At 39.2% G+C, this 27,461-nt stretch overlaps 1 protein-coding gene across 7 annotated transcripts in view; it reads left to right on the top strand.

Annotated features, from left to right (window-relative positions):
• Positions 1-27,461, top strand: part of UGGT1 (UDP-glucose glycoprotein glucosyltransferase 1) — a 106,914-nt gene that overhangs the window by 9,190 nt on the left and 70,263 nt on the right. For all 7 annotated transcript variants that reach the window (XM_008953589.3, XM_003828247.4, XM_055108560.2 and 4 more), the window contains exons 3-12: positions 3,555-3,637; positions 7,556-7,686; positions 9,260-9,372; positions 12,699-12,873; positions 14,429-14,525; positions 15,569-15,647; positions 19,665-19,765; positions 20,498-20,597; positions 22,479-22,539; positions 26,659-26,750. In XM_008953589.3, coding sequence (XP_008951837.1) covers positions 3,555-3,637; positions 7,556-7,686; positions 9,260-9,372; positions 12,699-12,873; positions 14,429-14,525; positions 15,569-15,647; positions 19,665-19,765; positions 20,498-20,597; positions 22,479-22,539; positions 26,659-26,750 — 1,032 coding nt within the window. The remainder of the gene's footprint in view (positions 1-3,554; positions 3,638-7,555; positions 7,687-9,259; positions 9,373-12,698; positions 12,874-14,428; positions 14,526-15,568; positions 15,648-19,664; positions 19,766-20,497; positions 20,598-22,478; positions 22,540-26,658; positions 26,751-27,461) is intronic.

Raw genomic sequence — 27,461 nt, 5'->3', positions numbered from 1 at the left:
ACAGGTGTTTTTGTGATATTCTGTTTAACATTCTTTTTTTGAGATGGAGTTTCGCTCTTGTTGCCCAGGCTGGAGTGCAATGGTGTGATCCCGGCTCACCGCAACCTCCGCCTCCCAGGTTCAAGCGATTCTCCTGCCTCAGCCTCCTGAGTAGCTGGGATTACAGGCATGCACCACCAAGTCCGGCTAATTTTGTATTTTTTTTTTTTTTTTTTTTTTTTTTTAGTAGCGATGGAGTTTCTCTATGTTGGTCAGGCTGGTCTGGAACTCCCCACCTCAGGTGATCCACCCATCTCGGCCTCCCAAAGTGCTGGGATTACAGGTGTGAGCCACCGCGCCCGGCCTCTGTTTAACATTCTTACCCTGAATTACATTTTGTTACTTTCACTTTTATTTACACTAATTTCTTGATAGTTGTACATTCTTGATCATTGTCCTTGAAGATTCTTACAGCATAAAACTATGGACTTTTGAGAAAGAATGCTAAAATTGCCAGCCCTAATTGCTCAATATTTTCAGTTTCTTTGATCACTGTGAAATGGACAGGGTATACTGTTTTCTTCACCAACTTCCTTATCACAGACATCTCCCCCTTTCATGATATCCCTGGTCGTTTGCCATTTTGTTTTATTTTTATTAATTTTTTTCCTTGGCATGTGAAGTAAGAGCTACATTTGCCCTTTTGGTTTACTATTTTTAGGCCCCTTCTCCTGTGGCTATTTGTATACAGTTTCCCAAGGTAATACGACATGTAGGCAACTCATAGAAATGAGCTATGCTTATTTGAATCCACTTAGTATTCACCTCCAGAGCTAGCAGAGCCCACCATTCTTCCTTCTTATGTCTGTGGGAGACCCTGATGTTGGATCAAGGCACTATGTCCATCTGGTTAAGGATGAAGGGTCAAAATCTTTTACTACACTTTATGGCATGCCACCACCACAGATCTTTTGCCTTCCTTGCATCTATCCCTTAGGGACTAAAAATATTCCTGTTGTGTATTTTTAGATTGGACCTGATGTTTGTGAAGGAGTTGTAGCTTTGTGATTGTCTGTGAAGTGATATTTATCTTTAATTGAAGTAAAACACTAAATATGTTTTCTGCAGCTGTAGCTACAGAAATATTATATAAGGAGGTATTATTAAAATCAAAACCAATAATCATTTACTGAGTGCTAAATTTTGTAATGACCCAAGAATGTAGCATGTTAGAGGTATAAATTAAATAGACATGAATTTATATTCCAGCTTTTCCATTGACTAACTCTATGTCCCTAAGAAAGTCAGTAGCATCTCTGAATGGCAGCTTCTTTATTTGAAAAACGGTTATATCTGAGGGTGGCTGTGTGGATTTGCGGATACGAGTAAATATGCCAACCTTAGTGACTGTAACATCGTAGACCCTCCTTAAATATTAGTTTCTTCCCTCCTAGTTCTACATAGAAGGAAGACCAATGCTGATCTCCCGCAATAGCTTTGGAAATCTAAGAAAACAAGTTGTCACCCGATTTGTACTATCTTGTGGGCATTCATTCTGGTTGTTTGTAGTTTTTTCTGTGTTGTAGATTAAAAACTTGTCCTGGATTATGGCATTTCAAAACATTTATATATGGAGAGAATGGTATAATGTACTCTCTCTGTACCCATCACCCTGTTTTAACAATTATCAATTTAAGTACAATAACCACCATCACCACCCCCTTCTCTCCTCCCGCACTAGAATATTTTAAAGCAAATCCCAGACATCATATAATTTGTAAAATCATAATTTTTTTTTTTTTGGGGATGGAGTTTCACTCTTGTTGCCCAGGCTGGAGTGCAATGGCATGATCTTGGCTCACTGCAACCTCCACCTCCTGGGTTCAAGCGATTCTCCTGCCTCAGCCTCCTGAGTAGCTGAGACTACAGGCGCCCGCCACCACCCTCGACCAATTTTTTGTATTTTTAGTAGAGATGGGGTTTCACCATGTTGGCCAGGCTGGTCTGGAACTCCTGACCTCAGGTGGTCCACCCACCTCAGCCTCCCAAAGTGCTGGGATTACAGGTGTGAGCCACGGCGCCTGGCCTGTAAAATCATAATTTATACTCAGTGGAATAAGTATTATATAAGAAGCTAAAAAAACAAAAAGCAACAAAAATATGCTGTAAAAAAAGGCAGCATTTCTTTAATAATATCTTGTATTGTTATTCTCTCCTCTGGGTTGTTTCAGTGGATCTAGTAAGTAATATTAGGACTGTTCCAAGTTTAGACCTTGTAAGACCTTATGTATGCAGTGGGGTGAAAAGAATGTATGTTTTAAGACGTTTCCCTGTAATTGTATGAAAAGCATGTATTTATTCGTGTGTGGCCTTTACTGGGAGAGTCTTAGTCTGATTGAATCTTAGTTCTCACCACACTGGTGAGTGTGTCACCTTGCCCCTCTCTGCTTATCTTGTGAATGTGCCTTTAATTAATTAATTTAGTGTTTATTTGCACATCCTGGTGTATCTGTCTTAGTACTTGTTTTCTTAGACTATAAGCTTTGCTAAGCTTGGTGTGGTGTCTGTGTCAGTTACTAGAAAGCCTAGAAAAATACTACTTTCAAGGAGGCATTGAGAAATTTAATATATTATGATAATGGGTATTTTCAGAAACCTATTTTTGGAGAAGCTGTGCATTACCAGGAAATGTTTCTTATTTTTCCCATATTTCTGTGTCTAGCTGTGGAGTAGAGTGAGATTGTACACCCCAGTGTTGATAAGTAATGGGAAAGTCTTCCTTTGGCTAGGTAAGCTGAGATCCAGATCTGCAGTTTGCTTTAAGACAGTGAAAGATCACCACTGCATTAGTATTATGGATCAGAGGAGAAGATAAGCAATTGACATGAATCATTCAATTACTACGTGCATTTCCTTGTAGGGGTTTTAGACTCTTGAATGAAGGGAAATTTAGACTGGCCATTATTTTAGTAGGATAAAGTCGAAAAAAATTAAGATGGCATTAAGTTCTTGGATCTGATTTTGTTAGATCAGCACTAATTTTAAACTAAGTTTGGTGATCTTGAAAATTTGGATTTAAGAGTGTTAAAAGATTACAACATGCTGCCTTTATTCTCAGAAATTTTTCTACGGTTCATATTTTACTGTGGGAGAACTTTAGGCAAAACATATTTTTTGTTCTTTGTAAGGCCTTTCAGAAAATAAGTAAGCAGAACTAGTACTAGAATCATCAGTTCCTAATTCTTCTTCCACTACTCATAGTATTTTTGTCAGTGGGGTTTCATAAGCTTTCTTTATATTGAGACTTCCCTTTTATGTTTTTATTATTCCAGGTTTCTTAAGAAATAGCTATTAAGTGAAAAAGTTCATAGGCTAAGTTATTAATAACTAATAAGATAGGACTTGATTATCATTAAAAATATATATATTATACATAAAAGAGTATTATATATTATAGATTAAAAGTCAAACTATGGACATTTGGAAACTTCAAAACTTATTTTTACTCTCTTTAGTAATATAGTTTATATTAGAAAATTTTATTAAGTTGTTTTATTTCTGATCTTTTCTCCCAGTGAGTTTTTAGCAGAAGACAGTCAAGAGAAATTTTGGAATTTTGTAGAAGCCAGTCAAAATATTGGATCATCAGATCATGACGGTAAAATTGAAGCAAATGCTTCTTTGACTTTGGTGTCTGGGAAAATATTAGGAAAAAATTGTCTCTTTATAGTATGTGTGGCATGGCAGTTAATGGAAAACATTGTTGTCTTTAATGACTGGAGTTATGATGGTGGTCAGGAAGAGCCAACACAACACAAATTATTATTTTTGAAGCAGTGTATACCTTTGGCTATAAGTGGTACCTTTGTTTTTTCCCCTCTTGTTTTTGTTCTATCATGATCCTTTATTAAAGTGCTATGTGAATATTTTGTGGAAGTACATTTCATTTTAAATCATTCAGTATTAATAACCATCTAATCTGATTCACTATTTTTGTTATGAACTACACAACTGAGCTATTATCTGTTAAGTTCATTATCATTAAGTTAGTATCATCCAGAGTGTTTTCCGTTATGCCTGCCAGCCACCCACAACTTGAGTGTTAAGGTATCAAATGAATGATTATCCTGTAAAACCTTATTTGCAGTTTTTATGATGTGCTTTCACATTTTTTAAACTTCGTATAAGCTATATAGGGTGTAAACATTAATAGTTGGAGATGCTGATATGTGAGTAGTTAAAACCTTGAATATTAATTTACATTGACAGATATAGGTTATTATTTTTTTTTTTTAATTTTTATTTTTTGAGATGAAGTCTTGCTTTGTTTCCAGGCTGGAGTGCAGTGGTACGATCTGGGCTCACTGCAACCTCCGTCTCCCAGGTTCAATCATTTCTCCTGACTCAGCCTTGCAAGTAGCTGGGATTACAGGCATTCGCCACTACGCCTGGCTAATTTTTGTATTTTTAGTAGAGATGGGGTTTCCCCATGTTGGCCAGGCTGGTCTTGAACTTTTGACCTCAAGTGATCCACCCGCCTCAGCCTCCCAAAGTGCTGGGATTACAGGCATGAGCCACTGTGCCTGGCCAGATATAAGTTCTTACAGAAGAGGAAATGTTTCAAAATTGTGTGACTGCTGCTGATGTTAATGGGTTGTTTTTTTTTCTTCTTTTAAAATTATTTCATTATTATTTTTTTAATACAACGGAGATGAGGTCTCACTGTGTTGCCCAGGCTGGTCTCAAACTGCTGGACTCGAGTGATCCTCCCACCTCGGCCTCCTAAAGTTCTGGGATTACAGGCATGAACCACTGCACCTGGCCTGTATTGATTTTTTTAACTTTTTATTTTTATTAAAATAATTCATATTTTAAAAGTTGTCTGAATCTTTTTGTTTTATTTTTATTTTATTTCACTTTTTTCACTCTGTGATCTAGCCAAAGATTTATTTTATTTATTATTATTTTTTATTTGGGCTAATTAAAAAATTTTTTTTTTGTGGAGACAGGGTCTCGCTGTGTTGCCCAGGCTGGTCTCAGACTTCTAGGGCTCAAGCGATCCTCCTGCCTTGGCATTCCAAAGTGCTGGGATTACAGGCGTGAGTGACTGCACCTGGCTAGATTTTATTTTATTTTATTTTATTTTATTTTATTTTATTTTATTTATTTTTTCGAGACAGAGTCTTATTCTGTTGCCCAGGCCGGAGTGCAGTGGCGCGATCTCGACTCACTGCAGTCTCTGCCACTTGAGCTCAAGCTGTTCTCCTGCCTCAGCCTCCCGAGTAGCTGGGATTACAGGTGCCCACCATCGTGCCCAGCTAATTTTTGTAGTTTTAGCAGAGACGGGGTTTCGCCATGCTGGCCACGCTGGTCTCAAACTCCTGACCTCAGGCAATCCACCCACCTCAGCCTCCCAAAGTGCTAGGATTACGGGTGTGAGTCACCAAGCCTGGCCTAGTTTTGATTTTAGAAACAGAGTCTGGAGGCTCTGGAGGCTGGAGTGCAGTGGTGTAGCTCACTATAATCTTGAACTCCTGAGCTCAAGCAGTGTTCCTGCTTCATCTTCCTCAGTAGCTGGTATAATAGTTGTGTACAACCAGGCCTGGCTAATTTTTAAATTTTGTAAAGATGGGTCTAGCTGTGTTGCACATGCTGGTCTCAAACTCCTGGCCTCAAGACATCCCTGCCCCGCCTCCCGCCTTGGCCTCCTAAAGTGATGGGATTACAGGCGTGGGCCACCATGCCCAACCTGAATCTTTTTTTTTTTTTTTTTTGGAGATATAGGTATGTAAAGATTTTAAACAAGCATCTGTAGGTTTTACTAATTTAGAGGCAACTAGAATTAAGTTATCAAAAAATACTTTATTTTTAAGATTTTATAGAACAAATTTATCAAAGTGGGTTTATAATCAAATTTGAACTTTGACATTTAAAATAACATTTTTTCAGTAAAAATGATAATATTAGTTAAAGCTATAGGAGTATGAATTCTATGAACAACATAAAAGCATGTTAAACATTTTATTTGTTTGAAATATTATTTATATTCCTGCCACCCAAAGATTGACACCATTAACATTCTGGCATCATTTTGAGATATTTCTTATCTAGTTTTACGTACAGGATGCTATTGCAGTATAAAACCTTTTATATTCTGCTTCATAAAATGTTAATATTTATATTTTCTTTTTTACATGGAACATTTTATTTTCATTATTTACTTATTTATTTTTTGAGACAGTCTCCTCTTGCTCAGGCTGGAGTGCAGTGGCGCAATCTCGCTGCAACCTCTGCCTCCCGGATTCAAGTGATTTTCCTGCCTCAGCTGGGATTACAGGTGCATGCCAGCTCCCGTGGCTAATTTTTGTATTTTTAATAGAGATGGGGTTTCACCATGTTGGCCAGGCTGGTCTTGAACTCCTGACCTCGGGTGATCCACCCACCTCCCCCTTCCAAAGTGCTGGGATTACAGGCATGAGCCACCGTGCCCTGCCTATTTCTATTTTTTTTAAAAAGAGACGCACTGTGTTACCAAGGCTGATCTCTTGAGCTCCTGGGCTCAAGTAATCCTCCTGCCTTGGCCTCCTAAAGTTTTCGGATTACAAGCAAGAGCCACTGTGCTTGTCCTTTAAAATGGAAAATTTAAGTTTTTTGCATGGATATATGTGATTCCGAAGTCAAAGCTATATAAAAGGTTATACACAGAGAAATCTTGTTTCTTCCTTGACCCTGTTCCGTTTCTTTCCTGCTTTTTATAAATTTTAAATTAATTTCTTTAGCCTTAAGTGTTTTTTACAGCAAATATATACATATGTATTCTTATTTCTCATTCTTTCTCCTGGTTTAAAAAAAAGTTACTATGTACATTGTTTTGTGCCTTTGCTTTTCATTTATCCTGGGGATTTTTTCACATTCGTATTTGGATTTTTTTTTCTTTAAAATAATTTGGTCCAACTTTTTGTTTAAATGCTTCTTTTCAAACTTTACAATTTCATTAGTATTCTTTAATACTGTGTAACTTCCTCATGACACTGCTCAGTTTTGTTTAGTTTTTGGAGTAGTTACCATATGCTAGGCATCATGGATATAAGGATAAATAGGTCATAGCCTCTTCCTCTGGGGACCAGAAGTCTAAGTGGGGTATAGATAGACAGTGAATAAATAATTTAGTAAATGATATGATAAGTGAAAGAGGTAAACAAAGACGTGTTCTGGGATTGAGGAAGAGGTTTAACTGGTCCATTGAAGCATGGGGTAGGGATTGTGGAGACTTCCTGGAGTAGGTAATTTCACAGCTGAATTATTTCTGAGGAAGTATGTAGCTGTAAGTCATCCAGGTAAGTGGGAAAATAGTGGTCCAGGGGAGGGAATAGTTCGAAAGGTGAGAAGAGAGGAAGAGCCCAACTGCATTGTGTACTCCAGGGAGTTTTAAGCATTTGATGAGAGTTCAAGACAATATACTGGTAAAACTTGCCTTCACATACCTTTGTAAACACAGCTTTGTGCTTCGTGAACTATCTTCTTTAGATATCTCTAGTCATACGCAATTACTTTGGTTAATGTTCTTCCTTGACAGGTACCGATTATTCCTACTATCATGCAATATTGGAAGCTGCATTTCAGTTTCTGTCACCCCTCCAGCAGAATTTGTTGAAATTTTGTCTGTCCCTTCGTTCTTACTCAGCTACAATCCAAGCCTTCCAGCAGGTGGGTCCAGTGCTCTTAAAGAACAGCATTTTAGAGTGTATATCATGATGAATGGATGGACTGCAGTTGTCCTGGAATTGAATTACAGAGCTATTATCACTTTTTTGCCTGAAATTTTCTAGGATTTATGATTTTTTAAAAAAATAATAAGCAAAATTGATGTTAAGTCTTCAACCCACAGATTTAAAGAAATAAGAAAAAGAATATCTATATAGAAAAGAGACAGCAATATTTTATTTATGCATTGCAGCCTGGGAGATGTAATCTTGTTAAACCAATGAGCCAGCATCTAGTCACAGCCTGTAGTTCTAAAAGCAGTTCACAGGAAATACAGGAGGCAAGAAATGTTTAGCATCACCACAGGGATGCAGTCAGGAAAATCTAGAATTCAGGAATCGTTGTAGTAAAGTAATCTAGTTTCTTCAGTAAATAAATTGTGGAAATTTCTATTGTAATTGAAAAGAAAAAGAGGGACAGAGGAACCTCAAGTTAAGAGAGACTTAAGAAGAGACAGTCAAAGATGTCTTCACCAACTTGATATTTGATATGAAAGCAATGCTAATTTTAAAATTATTTTTTATTATAAAATAAAACATGGAAAAACCACTCACAAAAAATATATAGTAATGGACTATTATAATGTGAACATCCTTGTAATTTTCACCCAAGTCAAGAAGCAGGACTTAGTCTGGCACCATGGAAAGCCCTCCATGTACTGTGTCCTGATTGTGGCCACCTTTCACCCCTGAAACCAACCATGCTGTTAATTTCTGTTGGAATCACTTGCTTGTTACTGTATTGTTGTATTGCCCAAAGGTACATCTTCACACAATAAAGTGATTTTTTTTTTTCATTTTTCTTTATTTTGTGACAGAGTCTCGCCCTGTCTCCCAGGCTGGAGTGCAGTGGCGCAATCACAGCTCACTGCAACCTCCACCTCCTGGGTTTAAGTGATTCTCCTACCTAAGCTGGGGTAGCCTGCTACCACACCCAGCTAATTTTTGTATTTTTAGTAGAGACAGGATTTCGCCGTGTTGGCTAGGCTGGTCTCGATCTCCTGACCACAGGAGATCTGCCTGCCTCTGCCCCCCAAATTGCTGGGATTACAGGCATGAGCCACTGTGGCTGGCCTGTTTTTGCATTTATTGATTTTGTTTTTTTGAGACAGGGTCTTGTTCTGTTGCCCAGGCTGGAGTGTAGTTCTGTGATTACGGATCACTGCAGCCTCAACTTTTCAGGCTCAAGCAATCCTCCTACCTCAGCCTCCTTAGTAGCTGGGACTACAGGTGTATGCCACTGTGCCTAATTTTTTATTTTTTTTATTTTTTGTAGAGATGGGGTCCCACTATGCTGCCCAGGCTTAAGTGGCAGGCTTAACTGCCCAGGCTTGGGCTTAAGTGATGCTCCCACTCTGGTCTCCCAAAGTGCTGGGATTACAGGCACGAGCTGCCACACTCAGCCAGTTTCAACAATGTTGTTTTGTCATAATTTAATCACCTATTTTGATTATACATGTCTTTATCTCGTCTTTGGTTAGAAATTTAAAAAGTATGTGTTGTGTCTTATGTGACAGATAGCAGCTGATGAACCTCCACCAGAAGGATGTAATTCGTTTTTTTCAGTGCATGGAAAGAAGACTTGTGAATCTGATACCCTTGAGGCTCTTCTACTGACAGCCTCTGAAAGGTAGATTATGTGTTTCTTTATTTTCATGTCATGCATTTCCAGTGCTGCTTCTGCATTTGGTCTACCTTCTGATTTTCTCGTCTGTTTTGTATCATTAGGTTTAATGGTTTAGAGTATGGCTTCTGGAACCAGACTGACTATATTTGAATCTCAGCTCCGTCACTTAAAATAGTTTTGTGAAATGTGGCAAATTACTTTCTTTCCTAATCTCATTTCAAAATGGAGATAATACAAGTATTTAGTATTAACTGTTACTGTTTAGTAATGACTGCATCTGAGCAATGACATAGATTTTGTCATTGGCTTAGTAAGGAATACTGTGTGTATTAAAGCCAATGCCTGAAATAATGATATTAATGATAATATCTCTCAGGATATTATTAGTTTCAGACAAAGGAGGATATTTGAAAGATAATTGCAGGCTTGATTTGAATATTAATTTGGTAACTAATGTACCAGCTTTTTGCCCAAAGGTGGGTTTCCTGTGGTAGACAACTCTGCTATGTATCATTTTGCTGACTGGCTAGGGCAGCAAGCCCTCTGTACCTCCTCTAATGCTGTTCATAAACAGAACCGTGATCTCTACGTGGGGTTGGCCGGCCCTCTCAGTGCTGCTAATGGCAGTTAGGTGGTGTAGGTCTTCTTTAGTGAGATTGGCTGCCCAGCACCCATCCTCTGCCCACCGAGTGGCATTAGTGCTTCTTACTCAGAGTGCCGACCAAAAAACAGTGTGCGTTCCAGCCATCTCCGGGTCAAGGCATGGACATTCAGAAATGGCTGCATGGTGATACAGTAGTGCTGTCTCTTGGGGGAAACAAAATTGATGGCTTTGTAATTCTTTTAAAAAACTTTAATTTGCTACAACAATAATGCACACCTTTATGAAGAAAAGAACAACGGTGTCTCCTCTCTCTGAGAGGCGGTAACTGCTTTTAATGGTTTGGCATATATACCTTCAGACTTTTTTCTGTGGTTTTAAATTTATACATGTAGGTAGTTTTATTTTTATAAAAGGTATCTTTCAATTTAGTACAAGTGGGTATACCTCATTATTTTTAACACATGCATAACCTAGGTAAGACTGTCCCATAATTGGAAATTTACCTCTTACCGATGGATTTTTAAGTCATTTCCTCCTGTTACAATAAGGCTATATGGAGCATCTGTATTCATGTCTTTACTTTCTGCTGAGTTATATAGTTTATTATTATAGAGACTGGTAGGTCATAAAGTCTGTGCATTAAGATCTGTTAATATCTTGATGCCATCCGTAGATAAGTTTTTTTGGGAGAAGTTTTAAAATTTATGAGGAAAACTGAAATGTTAAGTCCATTGGGGGCACAAGCCTGTAGTCCCAGCACTTTGGCAGGCTGAGGCAGGAGGATCACTTGATCCCAGGAATTCCAGACCAACCTGTGCAACAAAGTGAGACCCAGTTTCTCCAAAAAGTAGCTGGGTGTGGTGGCAGTAACCAGGCACACGCCTTTGGTCCCAGCTACTCCGGAGGCTGTGGTGGGAGGATCACTTTAGCCCAGGAGGTAGATGCAGTGAGCCCTGTTCATGCCACTGCACTCTAGCTTGGGCAACAGAGTGAGACCCTGACTCCAAAACAAAAACAGAAACAAAAACGTCCATTAGGAAGATCATAGTAGTAAAAATAGTAGAGGAGATAAACTTAGTAGAATTGGCAAGTAATATGCTGAATGTCATCCTGTGCTTTTTGCATTATTTATACTTATATTTTTATTTATTTATTTATTATTTATTTATTTTTGAGACGGAGTCTCGCTCTGTCGCCCAGGCTGGAGTGCAGTGGTGCCATCTCGGCTCACTGCAAGCTCCGCCTCCCGGGTTCATGCCATTCTCCTGCCTCAGCCTCCCTAGTACAGGCACCCACCACCATGCCCGGCTAGTTTTTTGTATTTTTAGTAGAGACGGGGTTTCACTGTGTTAGCCAGGATAGTCTTGATCTCCTGACCTCGTGATCCGCCCACCTTGGCCTCCCAAAGTGCTGGGATTACAGGCGTGAGCCACCACGACCGGCCTATACTTATATTTTTAAATAAAAAGCTAATCATATTCTATTTATATGGTAGAAAAATATACTTGGCCAGCCGTGGTGGCTCATGCCTGTAATCCCAGAACTTTGGGAGGCTAAGGTGGGTGGATCGCTTGAGTCAGGAGTTTGAGACCAGCCTGGGCAACATGACAAAACCCATGTCTACAAAATATACAAAATTTAGTTGGGCATGGTGTCGTGCACCTGTAGTCCCTCCTTGAGCTCTGGAGGTCAAGGCTGCAGTGAGCTGAGCGATCACGCGACTGTGCTATAGCCTAAGTGACGGACTGAGGACTTCTCAAAATATAACATAATATAACATATTATATTGGCCAGGCCTGGTGGCTTTTGCCTGTAATGCCAGCACTTTGGGAAGCTGAGGTGGGTGGATCACCTGAGGTCAGGAGTTTGAGACCAGCCTGGCCAACATGATGAAACACTGTCTCTACTAAAAATACAAAAATTAGTTGGGGGTGGTGGTGGATGCCTGTAATCCCAGCTACTGAGGAGGCTGAGGCAGGAGAATCACTTGAACCCAGGAGGGAGAGTTGCAGTGAGCCGAGACCATGTCATTGCACTCCAGCCTGAGCAACAGGAATGAAACTCCATCTCCAAAAAAAAAAAAAAAAACCCCAAAAATACTATGTTATATATATATATTACATACATACATACCCAAGTTTTAGTAGTCATTTGAATATGTATCCTGTTTTGGCCCTTTTCCTCCCCTTTTAGGAATTGGTAGCTGTTATTAATTGAGATTTATTTTATTCGTTTTTTTTTTGAGACAGGGTCCCGTTCTGTCACCCAGGGTGGAGTCCAGTGGAATGATCATGGATCACTGCACCCTGGACCTCTGGGGCTCAGGTGATCCTCTCACCTTAGCCTCCCAAGTAGCTTGGACTACAGGTGTATGCCACCATGCCCAGCTAATTTTCGTTATTTATTGTAGAGTCAAGGTTTTGCTATGTTGCCCAGGCTTTGTCTTAGTTATGATTACAGGCATCATGCACTGGACCTGCCAGTGTTTACATTTTATAGTTAGTATTTTTTATAATGTACTTTTGTTATTTTTAATCATGAATAAATAAGACTGATACCTGATAGTAAACTTAGTAAGTGAAAAATATTTAAGATCATGCTACCCTTCATATTAAGATGCTTATAATCTTTATTTGAATTTTCATAACTGTACTTTATATTTTGTGACATTTTTAGTGTTTCACAATTATTTTTAAAGTTTTGAGCTTTTATTATTTATTTTCAGACCCAAACCTTTATTGTTCAAAGGAGATCACAGATATCCCTCGTCTAATCCTGAAAGCCCTGTGGTGATTTTCTACTCTGAGATTGGCTCTGAGGAATTTTCCAATTTTCACCGCCAGCTTATATCAAAAAGCAATGCAGGCAAAATCAATTATGTATTCAGACATTATATATTTGTAAGTATTGACTTATTTTACACATGTTTTGAATGTAATTTGCCTAGCATGACCTTAGAACATAAGCTAATAATCTCCCTCTTTATAAAAAAATCTAGTTATTTGAATCCCTTTTTTGATAAATCCAGTAGTTTCATTGAGTCTATTATTTGCACATATGATGTGCTTTGCTTGGCTTTCTGAAGAAATATAAAACATGCTAAAAAAGTGGCTCGATAAAGTTTACATTTTATTTCAAAATGAACCATGTAAATAACCTTTTCTGATTTTAATATGGTCATCATACTATGGAACTGATTGTTGAATTCAGTTTCTTTTCCAACCTTTTTTCTTCCGTTTTCTCTTTGCCACCTTTTTATTTGGTGGAAGGGGGAGGATTTTCTAAACAGGCGATTCATAGGTAGACTTGATGTAATATTAAGCTTTTAAGACTCTGTGTAATATTTAGTCATTTAAAATATTTATATGTAAAGGTTGTTAGCCCTTTAAAGTTTCTATGTCATAATAAGCTCAGTACTAAGTTCATGCAAAAAAAATAAAAATTTTATTTATTGATTTATTTATTTTTGAGACAGAGTCTCGCTCTGTCGCCCAGGCTGGAGCACAGTGGCACGATTTCAGCTCACTGCAACCTCCGCCTCCTGAGTTCAAGTGACTCTCCTGCCTCAGCCTCCCGAGTAGCTGGGATTACAGGCACTCGCCATCATGCCGGCTAATTTTTTGTATTTTTAGTAGAGAGGGGGTTTCACCATGTTGGCCAGGCTGGTCTCGAATTCCTGACCTCGGGTGATCTGACCGCCTCAGCCTCCCAAAGTGCTGGGATTACAGGCGTGAGTCACTGTGCCTGGCCATAAAATTTTAAATGAAAATTTGTACAAGCAGAAAGTTTTATTGAAGTCCAGTTTTTGACTCTCCCTCTGCCCCCTTCATTGCTGTTAGGATGGATGTTAATGTCTGAAGGACCATCTTCAGTCAGGATGCTGGTGAGCCTGTGACATCTGGTCACTCCAAGCTCTGCTTGAAGGCATTTAAATTTAATAAAAAGCATACTCCCATGGGCCTCAAAAAACACCTCTGGGACTGAGACCTCACCAGCTTTCAACCCTGCTCTGTAGGTTCTGGAACTTCTTTTTCTCTTTCTCCATTTCTTATGGTTGGGACCATAGCACCTTCAGCTGTCCATTCATCTGGTTTTGCTTCTACCTTGGAATTCCATTCCCACAGTTGTGGCAGCCTACAACATGTAAAGGAGCCTAGGATTTTATAAGGAGAGAATATAGACTCTGAATTGATTTTTAAAACATATAATCAATATTTTAATGGTAGATACGTGCTTTTATTACTCTTGAGTTTTTGGTAGGTTTTGGACTAAAAAAATTTGTTTAGTGAACTTTCTTAGCCATATAGTTAATATCGTTAAAAAACAATTTAAAGATATTTTGAGGGCATAATCCTAGGTAATGGCTAGTAGATGCAACATTAACATGGTCATGCATGTACACTGTGACATAGAAAGAGCTAGGTGGTAATGATGGAATTCTTGCTTTACTTGCAGAATCCTAGGAAGGAGCCTGTTTACCTCTCTGGCTATGGCGTGGAATTGGCCATTAAGAGCACTGAGTACAAGGCCAAGGATGATACTCAGGTGAAAGGTGAATTTGTAAAAATGGGACCAGTGTGCTTTCTTCAAATATGAGTTAAAGGGGAGTTTGTTTCCATATGAAAAATAATAGATTTAGGTGTATGCTGAACCTGTGTTTGCATCCTGGTTCTGTTACACCTGAGTGGGTGACCCTTAAGCAGATTCTCTAGATCCCAGTTTTCTCTTGTGTAAAGTGCAGGTAATGATACATGTCTCTTCCAGTATTGGGGAGGAATAAATAAGATGTGTAAGGAAAGAATTTTTTCATGTACTAAAAAAAAAAAAAAAAAAAAACCCTCAAAAAAAGAACCTGGCACAGTGGTTTGCCCAAAAACGTTCAGCAAGTAGTAGCTATTGTTGTTGATGTTATAGGGGATTTACAAATAGCCATTTATTTGTGACTCCAACGTGAAATCTTAAAGTATTCTATATTTAACAAACAATTTTATGTTGTTTATTATTTCTGTACATGGAACAGTTTACTGTGGATACTTTCTGTTGTAATACTCTAGGGTTTTGAATTTATTATTTTATCTACAAGTTTTAAATGCTATTTTTTCTTTTCTTTCTTTTATGCTCATTTTAAAGATAAAAAATCAATTTGAGTAGTAAAGCAGATGGAAAATAAACTACTACCTCATTCTATTTTCTTCAATAATTGTATTAGGATTAAGTTGACTAATTATAAATTCTTCAGAATTTTAATATTGAAAAATTCTTTGTTCATAGTGTTTAAAACTATTAATTTCGTAATTGTCCATAATGTTTAAATGTATTAATTTTGAAGTTTTTAGCATGTAAAATTTTCCAAAGTTTAAGGAAAAATGTATTCTTTATCCAGGAACACAGGAGATATTAAAATGCATTTATTCTGTTTGTTTAAAGACCCATTGCCAAAGGGTAATTGTGATAGTCAGCATTTTAAATGGTATAATTTCAGGGGTTTCTGATTTTTTTCACATTATTCAATTTTATGAAGTTTATGAGACTAGTAACGTTTTTGTTTCAAATCTGAGCAATTATTAATAATATGTATTTTCTATTCTTTCATAGGAACTGAGGTAAACACCACAGTGATTGGTGAAAATGATCCTATTGATGAGGTTCAGGGGTTCCTCTTTGGAAAATTAAGGTATGTATGTTCTGTGTATTTTGGGAAACGCCCTCATTTTCCTTAAGCCTCCAGGCTTTCTTGCATTTTAAGCATCATCTTACTCATTACTGTCTGAGTTTCTCATCTCCTAACAGTACTTTATGTATGCAATCCTACATGGAGAGTCAACCACTTAGTTTATAGTACAGTTTATGATTTCACATTATTCTTTTTTTTTTGGAGACAGGGTCTTGCTGTGTCGCCCAGGTTGGTGCAGTGGCGTGATCTCGACTCACTGCAGCCTCCACTTTCCACGTTCAAGTGATTATTCTGTCTCAGCCTCCCGAGTAGCTGGGATTACAGGCATGCACCACCACACCCGGCTAATTTTTGTATTTTTAGCAGAGATGGTGTTTCACCACGTTGGCTAGGCTGGTCTCAAACTCCTGGCCTCAAGTGATCCGCTCGCCTCAGCCTCCCAAAGTGCTGGGATTACAGGCGTGAGCCACTGCTTCCAGCCTGAAGCACATTATTCTTAATTGATACTATGGCTACCTGCCCACAGTTTAAGTGCGTTTTTCTTGCCTCTCAGTTGATGGCATTAAGTTACATACCGTTTTTTGATTGCCATAAGAGGAGAAATTGAATTGTTTCACTTAATATTTTCCCAGGAAAAAATGTATTTAAAAGTTTTTTTCAAACATAGTCTGAAGAAAAATGCGAAATAGATATAGTAAATTTTATACATGCTCAATGGGAAAAACATTTTATTATTATTATTATTTTTATTTATTTATTTTTTTTGAGACAGAGTCTTGCTCTTTTGCCCAGGCTGGAGTGCAGTGGTGCAATCTCAGTTCACTGCAACCTCCGTCTCCTGGGTTCAAGTGATTCTCCTGCCTCAGCCCCCTGAGTAGCTAGGATTACAGGCACCCACCACCATGCCCAGCTAACTTTTGTATTTTTAGTAGAGACGGGGTTTCGCCATGTTGGCCAGGCTGGTCTTGAACTCCTGGCCTCAAGTGGTCTGCCTGCTTCGCTCTCCCAGAGTGCTGGGAATACAGGCGTGAGCCATGGCCCCCAGCTCAGAAAAAAACATTTTATTAGAATTTGCTTTATGTGAAAGGAAATGGTATTTTTAAAAATTCCATAATTACGTAATCATTTAATGAAAGCATCATCATAACCTGTTAATGTAAGCATCGTAGTATTTTATAGCTGGAAAGTCTTCTTAACTGTTATTCTTTTTTTTTTTTTTTTTTTTTGAGACGGAGTCTTGCTCTATTGCCCAGGCTGGAGTGCAGTGCCACGATCTTGGCTCACTGCAAGCTCCGCCTCCTGGGTTCACGCTATTCTCCTGCCTTAGCCTCCCAAGTAGTTGGAACTACAGGCATCCACCACCACGCCCGGCTAATTTTTTGTATTTTTTTTTTAGTAGAGATGGGGTTTCACTGTGTTAGCCAGGATGATCTTGATCTCCTGACCTCCTGGTCCGCCCGCCTTGGCCTCCCAAAGTGCTGGGATTACAGGCGTGAGCCACCGTGCCTGGCCTGGAACATCTTCTTAGCTGTTATTCTAAAAGTTGAAGTTATTTCCCTCATGGCTTGATAATTGTTTAGAGCCCTGAATTCTGCTTTATCTGGCAGTTTTTATTAGGACATTTTGTGTGTGTGTGTGTGTTTGTGTGTGTGTGTGTGTGTCTGAGAGAGAGAGAGAGAGGGAAAGAGAGAGAAAGTGATCAAATAGAAATAGTATATGCTAGACTCAGTTTTATATACTTCAGCTTTGAGATTTGGCCAAGTGAAATAACCAGATTAACAATTTAGAAGAGATATCTTAGTTTACATTGAATTACATGTTGAGTTCATCCTACATATATATACATTTCTTCTTAACATCAGTTTTGACCTTGTTAGAATGTAATCATATTCTATTTTTATTTGACTCAGGCTTTCAGAATGCTTTTCTAAAAAAATTTTTTCGAGACAGGGCTTTGCTGTGTCACTCAGACTGGAGAGCAGTGGCACAATCACGGCTCACTGCAGCCTTGACTTCCTGGGCTCAAGGGATCCTCCTACCTCACCCTCTCGAATAGCTGGAACTACAGTTGTGTGCCACCATGCCTGGCTAATTTTCAAATGTTTTTTAGAGATAGAGTCTTGCTATATTGCCTAGGCTGGTCTTGAACTTTGGGTTCAAGTGATTGTCCTGCCTTGGCTTCCCAAAGTGTTAGAATTACAGGTGTGAGCTACCACTCCCAGCTTCAGAATCTTTTTTCACATTTATGTTGTTTATGTTTATTTTTTGGGTAGCATTATGATTTTATGCATTCACAGCACAAAGGTATTATCAAGAATATTGAGGCTGTTTTACCTTTTGGACATTCAGAATAGTTATTTAGCTATCCAAAGTAATTAGACCTTTTTTTTTTGTTTGAGACAGGCTCAGTCTGTCACCAAGGCTGGAGTGCAGTGGCGCCATCATGGCCTGCTGCAGCCTCCACCTCCCAAGGCTCAGGTGATCCTCTCACTTCAGTTTTTGTATTTGTGGTAGAGATGGGGTTTTGCCATGTTGCCCAGGCTGGTCTTGAACTCCTGGGCTCAAGGGATCTGCCCACCTTGGCCTCCCAAAGTGCTAGGATTACAGGTGTGAGCCACCGCGCCTGGCCTCATTTTTGGTATTTAAGAGTTTGTATAGGTTGAGTGTCTTTTTTCTGAAATGCTTAAACTAGAACTAGAGTGTCAGATTTCAATTTTGGAATATTTGCATGATACTTACCAGTTGGGCACCCCAAGTCTGAAAATCTGAAACCTGAAATGCTTCAATGAACATTTACTTTGATGTCATGTTGACATTTAATGAGTTTTGGATTTTGGAGCATTTTGGATTTCAGAATTTCGGATTTGGGATGCTCAGGCTGTAGTAACTGACAGGAAGTGGGTTGGTTGGACAGTGAACAGTCTGAGGGAATTTTAATTTCTGTATGTTGTATTAAGAAATTTTGAGTTAGCCGGGCGTGGTGGCTCACGCCTGTAATCCCAGCACTTTGGGAGGCTGAGGTGGGCAGATCACGAGGTCAGGAGTTCACACCATTGCACTCCAGCCTGGGCAACAAGAATGAAACTGTCTCAAAGAAAAAAAAAAAAGAAATTTTGAGTTTATGGCATTTAAAAGAAAAAAGTAATGTACTAGCCGTCTGTCTGATGTACATGTTATATCTCTGCCCCAGATCACCTCTGCTTTACTATAGTGGAATATGCTATATTTAAAGATAAAACCCAGTAACTATGGTTAGCCTAAATTGTATTCATGTTACTAAGAGATTTATGAGCATGTAGGCTAAAGGAAACTCATTTTGGGACTGGCAGCAGTTTTTTTCCCCTCAGTTTTACTTTGAGAAATTACAGTGATTCACAAAAGCATAGAGAAAAATTTATTCCCACATACTTACAACCCAGAATAGATTGCTGTTGTCATACTTGCTTTTCTCTTCTATAGAACTATTTATTAAGCTTTCTTTTTTTCCCAGTATAAGCCTTTTTTTACTTTAAGAACAAAGGAAAACAAACAAAAAATAAAACAGGTCAGTAAACACTGCAGGTATAGCCGAAGTCTCTTTTGTTCCTTTCTTTCTTTTTGTTTTTTTTTTTTTGTTTTTTAAGAGACAAGGTCTTGCTGTGTTGCACAGGCTGACCTGGAACTCCTGGGCTCAAGTGATCCTCCTGCCTTGGCCTCCTCAGTGGCTGGGATTACAGGCGTGAGCCACCACACCTGGCCTGAAAAGTCTCCTTTGTTAACCACTCTCAGTCTCCTTATCTACCTCATAGGGAATCACTATTCTAGCAATTTTTCTATAAATTTTATGAGTTTTAAACTAGCTTCTAATTTTCTATTTTTTTTAAAGAGGAATAATTATACTTCATTTTTTCCCCCTATGTCGTAGAACATTTCCTAGGGTTGGGAGAGGAAAACCATGAAGATAAAGTTAGTTTACTTCTTCTTATGCTCCGGGAAAGAAAAAATAATGAAAAGGACTGATTTTTATGTTTCTTTTAGAGATCTGCACCCCGACCTGGAGGGACAGTTGAAAGAACTCAGAAAGCATCTTGTAGAGAGCACCAATGAAATGGCACCTTTAAAAGTTTGGCAGTTGCAAGGTAATGAAAACAGGGAGAGGTCATTGGCCTACTTTTTGGCTAAGTTTTATGGCTTTAAAAAATGCAAAATTTGTATTTAATTGTATGTAGTACGTGATTCTGAAGGTGCCTCAGATTTTAAAGATAAGAGTGATTAATTACGATTAATCAGGGAAGAAAGGAAGTCCTTTTGTAAACAGATAACACTAGGTGGAAGTAATATATATAAACAAGTGGCACGTCTTTCTGTGTGACCATACATAAACTTGTAATACGAGAAGCAGGTCATAGTCCTAAGTTCCTATCATATATACATTACTTCAACTATTTATCTATAGAGTGTTTAAGACATGTCATTGTGGCAGGATGTATGTGTTTTTCTCTGTTCCAAAGAACTATTTTTCAAGTTTTTTTCCCCAACATCATTTACTAAAAGTCTTCATGCTGTATTTTGTGATGTATTATAAATTTAGAAAAGGGAAAAGGACTTGGGCCTGATTCAGCCTCTGCTACATGCGTTAGTGTATGCCCTAGTGTTTTCTGCAGATATATCAGAAACGGCTCAACTGAATACTCCAGAGATCTTTGAAGTGAATAAAACCTGAAATTAAATCATGGGCACTCTCTGGAATGGTTGCATTCTAAGACATTCTTAATTACCATGAAAAGAGTGGGAAGTAAATTTGGATTTTGTTTTCTGCTTCTCATTACATTAGATTAATCCACTTTTAATTATATTTGACATTGTTGCAGATCTCAGTTTCCAGACTGCTGCTCGAATCTTGGCTTCTCCTGTTGAGTTGGCTTTGGTTGTCATGAAGGATCTTAGTCAGAATTTTCCTACCAAAGCCAGGTAATGTAGAATAATGCTCTTCTCCTTAACATCATACCCAGTTATTGTCATGTTCACTTGCCAAATGAGGTAATAACAATATGAAAATTCCTAGAAAATTAAGATTCTTTTTTTTTTTTTGAGATGGAGTCTCGCTCTTGTTGCCCAGGCTAGAGTGCAGTGGTGCAATCTCGGCTTACCACAACCTCCGCCTCCCAGGTTCAAGCGATTCTCCTGCCTCAGCCTCCCAAGTAGCTGGTACTACAGACGTGCGTCGCCATGCCCAGCTAAGTTTTTGTATTTTTAGTAGAGACAGGGTTTCACTGTGTTGGCCAGGCTAGTCTTGAATGCCTGACCTCAAGTGATCTGCCCGCCTTGGCCTCCCGAAGTGCTGGGATTACAGGCGTGAGCCACCACGCCCGGCGAAAATTAAGATTCTTTATGACCACCACCACTACTATTGCAGATGGTGCTCTGTGTCTTGAAGATGGCAAGACCATGCGTTGTGTGGTTGAAGTGACAGATTTAGGTTATGTTCTTAGCACTTCCACTTATTAGTTGTGTGACCTTTGCAAATAAACAACCTCAGTTTCCTCAGCAGTGGAGCGAGAATTAAAATACCTGCCTTTCAGGATTGGATGAGTCTTGCTCATATAACTAACTAATCTAGAGTCTGTCCCAGACCATAGTGGTTTTCTTCATGAAAGGTTTTACATATGTCATCTTATTGAATCTTGAAGAAACTGAGTCATAGAGGCTAAGTGACTAGTTCATAGTGACAGAATAAGATTTTGTTTGGACTGGGCTTGGTGGCTCACGCCTGTAATCCCAGCACTTTGGGAGGCCAAGGCCTGGCTAATTTTTGTATTTTTAGTAGAGACAGGGTTTTGCCATGTTGATCAGACTGGTCTGGAACTCCTGACCTCAGGTGATCCACCTGCCTTGTCTGGTGCCCAAAAGGGGGAAGTGGGCCAGGCATGGTGGCTCACACCTATAATACCAGCACTTTGGGACGACAAGGTGGGTGGATCACTTGAGGTCAGGAGTTCCAGACCAGCCTGGCCAACATGGTGAAACCGCTTTTCTACTGAATATATAAAAAATTAGCTGGGCGTGGTGGCAGGGGTCTGTAATCCCAGTTACTCGGGAGTCTGATGCAGGAGAATCGCTTGAACCTGGGAGGCAAAGGTTACAGTGAGCCAAGATCATGCCATTGCACTCCAGCCTGAGCAACAAGAACGAAACTCCGTCTAAAAAAAAAAAAAGATTTTGTTTGTACGTTTTCTGACATTGCCTTCAATTCTGTAATATTGTTGCACATCTCATAAATGCAAGGCAAAATTGTTTTAAAAGCCACATTTTTAGAAACTATTGACTTGAATGGTTCCCAGTCATTTTCTTGAGTCACTGAATGAAGTGTTTTGACTTCTGATGTGAGATATTTTATAACTAAGTTTGTTTATTTGGGACTTAGACATCATGTAGTGAATTCTCATTTAGTCCAGCTGCTACTTGAAGGTATACATGAATGATTCCACCTCCACCATAACTGCTTAAGTGGGAAGAGCAATCTGCTGCCTTGGTGTATTCAACATTATCCTTTTAGCCTGAGAGTAGTAGAGATCATATATAGAAATGGGGTGCATATGTTTTAAGAACTTGGAAACAGCTGCACCTGTTTTATAATGCTATAGCTGCTACATTTCTTTGATTTTGTATCTTACAAAAAATATACACATCTGAGAAAGGAGAAATATATTTATCAATTATAAAAATTTAAGGTTTTTCCCATTCAGTTTTTTCTAATTTATTGAATAATGTGTTTCATATTTTAAAATATGGAAATTGAAGACTTTATATCAAATATTAAGCCAAGCACTCATAATGTTTTTATTTCCTTAGAGCAATAACAAAAACAGCTGTGAGCTCAGAACTTAGAACCGAAGTGGAAGAGAATCAGAAGGTATTCACCGATAGAAAATACTGACCTGTTTTGTATTCTATCTTTAAAGATAAGGAAATCTGAGTTTAATCAGCAGCATTTAACAGTGTCACTCTTCTTTTATCTAAGATGGTGATTTTTTCATTTCTGTGATCTTTGTATTTTTAGTTTTTAATGAAAGTTCAGTATGCACGTAACTGAAAGCATGAAATGGTGCTACCGTGTTGTTTAGGAAAGCAGCACCCCTATCATGTCTCACCCCGTTCCTGAAGACATTCACTTTCGACATTTAGCTGATTCTTCTGATATTTCTCTCCAGAATTCTAGCTTACATTGGTACTTTATTTTTCACGTTCAGACATTATATATTGGCCTCCTATTTAAACAGTGTGGTTTAACTTTCTTTCACTGCCTCCCCCTCAGTGTCCCACCACTATTCTATATTGGCACTGTTCCTGTCTATCCATCTTCTCAATATTGGATGTTGTGGTTTTACCTGGTTTTGATGTGGTCTGAGATGGACTGGTTGCTCTTTATGCCCAGGGCATGCCGGTCATCCTGAGACCTTCCTTTAACCTCCTTTGTTGGATCCTCTGTTGCTTGAGTCCATGTCTTTTGTGTTTTTGGTTTATTTCCTTGTTTTGGTACAGCTCATCATTCTTTGTGAGAAAAGTTGCCTGGGAGGCAAATTTGAAATTCTGAGAAATCAACTTTCTACTTGTTTTTGTTTTTGTTTTGGAGATGGAGTTTTGCTCTGTCACCCAGGCTGGAGTGCAGTGGCGTGATCTCAGCTCACTGCAAGCTCCGCCTTCCAGGTTCACGCCATTCTTCTTCCTCAGCCTCCCAAGTAGCTGGGACCACAGGCGCCTGCTACCACTCCCGGCTAATTTTTTTGTATTTTTAGTAGAGACGGGGTTTCACCGTGTTAGCCAGGATAGTCTCGATCTCCTGACCTCATGATCCACCCGCCTCGGCCTCCCAAAGTGCTGGGATTACAGGCATGAGCCACCGTGCCCAGCCAACTTTCTACTTGTTTTTATTGATAGCTCGTTATACAATATTGGCAGGTTATACAATTCTAGGTTGGAAGTCATTTCAAAATTTGAAACAAGGCATCGCCTCTTGGAATTTTAGTTTCCATTGTGGCTGTTGAGAAATCTGAAGCCTTTGTATGAGATCTCTTAAGGATCTTTTCTTTGACTCTAGTTATCTGAAATTTCATAATTATATGTGTTTTTTAAAAAATCTCTGTACTGTTGGGTGGTTGGTGGGCCCTTAAAATCTTGAAAATCATTTCCTTTAGCTTTGGGAAATTTTCTTAAATTCTTTGTTTGTGTTTCTTCTCTCTGGTTTCTCTTTCCTCTTTTCCTAGAAATATGTATTTATTTATTTTTTAAATGTTGCACCTCTGACTAGTTTGGCCTTTTAACTTTAAAAGTCTCTTCTTTCCTATTCTTTTCTCTTTTTCAAAAAAAAAAAAACTTTCTGGTAAGAGTTTTTAACCTGTGTGTATCTTTTTTCCTTTAGTTGTCAAATATTTAATTTTCAGGGTTTTTTTTTTGTTCTTTTTATGGTGTTCCCGTGTATCTCTGAAGACAATGGTGCTTGTGTTTTCTGTCTGCAAAGTCTGTTTCCTCTTAAGCTGCGTTTTTGGGTTTTGGTCTCTTCGGTGGTGGAGGCCTTCCTTAGGTGTCTGGTGATCACACTCAGAGTGAGGCACTAAGGACCTGGTTGGAAGTCTTAATGATGTGGCTTTGTGACTGTAAGGTGTTCTGTTGTGACCATTTCCTAGGGAACCCCAATTACAGTATCTTTGTTCCTTTTCTTTTGGGTTGGTCAGTCCTTGTCAGTCTCCAGGAAAGGATCCGTCAGTCTTCTGGCTGGTGGGTGAAATCTGTTTGCTAGAGCTGTAGAAGCACAGTAGGGAAGAGCGTTTGGTGACTTGCCTTCGATTCCCCATTATGTGTGTGGGGTCCCTGTCCTCCTTGTGCTCGATTTGCCATTGTCCACAGATGTTCTGTTTTGTTCTTTTCCAGGGAATGAGCCTTCATTTTGCTGGAGTAGGGGATAGCACCGACTGCAGGCACCTGGCTGTGGGAAATCAGCTGGGGGGCTGGGGGTTTTGTCTTAAAGGGCTTTATATCAGAACTTAGCTAATAATCACCCCTTGTACATGTCCTGTGTGCTGCCAGTTCCTGAGCCTTTGGTGAGTTCCACAGGGTGACACAGGTTTCTTGTTGACCTTTCCTGTTGTTGGTCTAACATTCAGCTTTCTCAGGGCTGTTGGGACAGTGACTCCTCACCCACCTCTCTTCCAGCTTCCAAAATTTGGTGGCCTTTTTCTTTCCTGTTCTCTTTGTCTTTGTGGATTTATAACTGAAAAAGTAGCTCTAGTGACATTTCAGTAGAATTCAGGAGGGAAAAAAGTTCTTATGTTCAATTCACTATCTTTACCCCAAATTTCCTTAATCTTTATATCTGAGATATTAGTGAATTAAGTACATCTGAGGGATAAATAAATGTTTCTCAAATGTTTACTAAATTGAAAAACCTTATTGGGAGTTTTTATTTACTTTTTAGTTTCCAAAGTAAAAATATCAAATATTATCTTAAATTTAGGGCCTTTTTTCCCCCTAAGGAAGACAAAATTATACTATATTGCTGTTTCATGGAGTCTTAAATTTTTGAGTAAAACATTTTATTAAAGCATAAATATATACTTTTTTTTTTTTTTTTTTGAGATGGAGTCTTGCTCTGTCGCCCAGGCTGGAGTGCAGTGGCATGATCTCGGCTCACTGTAACCTTCGCCTACCGGTTCAAGTGATTCTCCTGCCTCAGCCTCCCGAGTAGCTGGGACTACAGGCGCGTGCCACCACACCCAGCTAATTTTTTTATATTTTTAGTAGAGATGGGGTTTCACCATGTTGGCCAGGATGATCTCGATCTCCTGACCTCATGATCTGCCCGCCTTGGCCTCCCAAAGTGGTGGGATTACAGGCATGAACCATCATGCTTGACCAAAATGTATTTTTTTTTTGAGACAGAGTCTTGCTCTGTTGCCCAGGCTGAATGCAGTGGCACAATCTAGGCTCATGGCAACCTCTGCCTCCCAGGTACAAGCAGTTATCCTGCCTCAGCCTCCTAAGTAGCTAGAATTACAGGTACCTGCCACCATGCCCAGCTAATTTTTTGTAATTTTAGTAGAGATGGGGTTTCACCATGTTGGTCAGGCTGGTCTCAAACTCCTGACCTCAGGTAATCCACCCGCCTCGGCCTCTCAAAGTGCTGGGATTACAGGCATGAGCCACTGTGCCCTGCCCAAAATGTATATATGAAACACAAAGAGGGAAGCACACAAATTCTCAGTCATTCGTTTGATGAACTTTCCCAAAATGAACCCATCTATATTACCAGTATCCAGACCTAGAAATAGATATGCTATTCACCATCTCAGGGTCAGTTTTTTTTTGTTTTTTGTTTTTTTGAGACAGTCTTGCTCTGTCGTTCAAGCTGGAGTGCAGTGGTGCTATCTCGGCTCACTGCAGCCTCTACCTCCTGGGTTCGAGCGGTTCTTGTGCCTCAGCCTCCCAAGCAGCTGGGACTATAGGAGTACACCACCATAGCTGGTTAATTTTTGTATTTTTAATAGAGACGGGGTTTTGCCATGTTGTCCAGGCTGGTCTCCAACTCCTGGCCTCAAGTGATCCACCTGCCTTGGCCTCCCCAAGTGCTGAGATAACAGGTGTGAGCCTCTGTGCCTGGCCTGGGTCAGCCTTTTTTTATCGTCTGATGGTGCTGCACACCCAGCCAGGGAGTGAGTAGATGTGAATTCCTCTCTCTCGGAAGAAATTCCAGTTCACAATTGATACACCTTTCCATGATCTCCTTATTTTTTTCTCTTCTTTTTAAAATCGAGAAGTAAAAATTGCATATTTTTGTGGTGTACAACATGTTTGAAATGGGTATACACTATGGTATTATCCCCTGTCTTACTTGCCATTGAATCCCAACAGCATCTTGAAGCAAATCTTAGCCCTGCCTTAGGATGCCAAGATTTGTACAGGTAGTGAAGCCCAGAAACAATAAAATTTTTTTAAAACATTCTCTCACAGCTCCCTAATAATTATTAAAATTTTTCAGTATTTCAAGGGAACTTTAGGATTACAACCTGGAGATTCAGCCCTCTTCATCAATGGACTTCACATGGATTTAGATACACAGGATATATTCAGGTATGGATAATATTTTTCATTCTCTGAAAAGTTTTTGTAATGCATAGCACCTTGTAACATGTTCATATTGCCGTTCCTTCTTGTTATGGCATGATGCAAAGTCTGATGGCTTACCAGCCCCCACTGGGTGGACGTAGGTAGTAGGCACATGCCGTGATGGGTGGGCAGGATGACATGTCTCCATCTTGTGTTACAGTGTGTGTTCAAGGCCTGAGTGTTTTCTGAGGCTGTCCTTTTAGAAGCTATACTTTTCCACTTAACCATGGGAACATAGAAAAGAACAGGTTCTTTGGCTTTTGGAACAGTGTGAAGTAGATTTATTAAAAATAACTGCCTATGAGCCTGGCACGGTGGCTCATGCCTGAAATCCCAGCACTTTGGGAGGCTGAGGCCGGCGGATCACTTGAGGTCAGGAGTTCAAGACCAGCCTGGCCAACATGGTGAAACCCCATCTCTGCTAAAAATAACAAAAATTAGCCATGCCTAATGTGTATCTGTAGTACCAACTACTTGGAAGGCTGAGGCAGGAGGATCACTTGAACCTGGGAGGCGGAGGTTGCAGTGAGCTGAGATTGCACCCGTGCATTCCAGCCTGGGCAACAGAGTGAGAATCCATCTCAAAAAACAAAAAACAAAAAAAAACTGTCTCTTGTGTCTCAGAAGGTGTTCTGTCTACATATATTATTTGAATATCCACTTTTTGGTAAAATG

The sequence above is a fragment of the Pan paniscus genome, chromosome 13 (genome assembly GCF_029289425.2).
Source record: "Pan paniscus chromosome 13, NHGRI_mPanPan1-v2.0_pri, whole genome shotgun sequence".
Lineage (NCBI taxonomy): Eukaryota > Metazoa > Chordata > Mammalia > Primates > Hominidae > Pan > Pan paniscus.
Note: the sequence above shows the minus strand (reverse complement) of the source record. Positions and strands in the feature narration are given on the sequence as shown.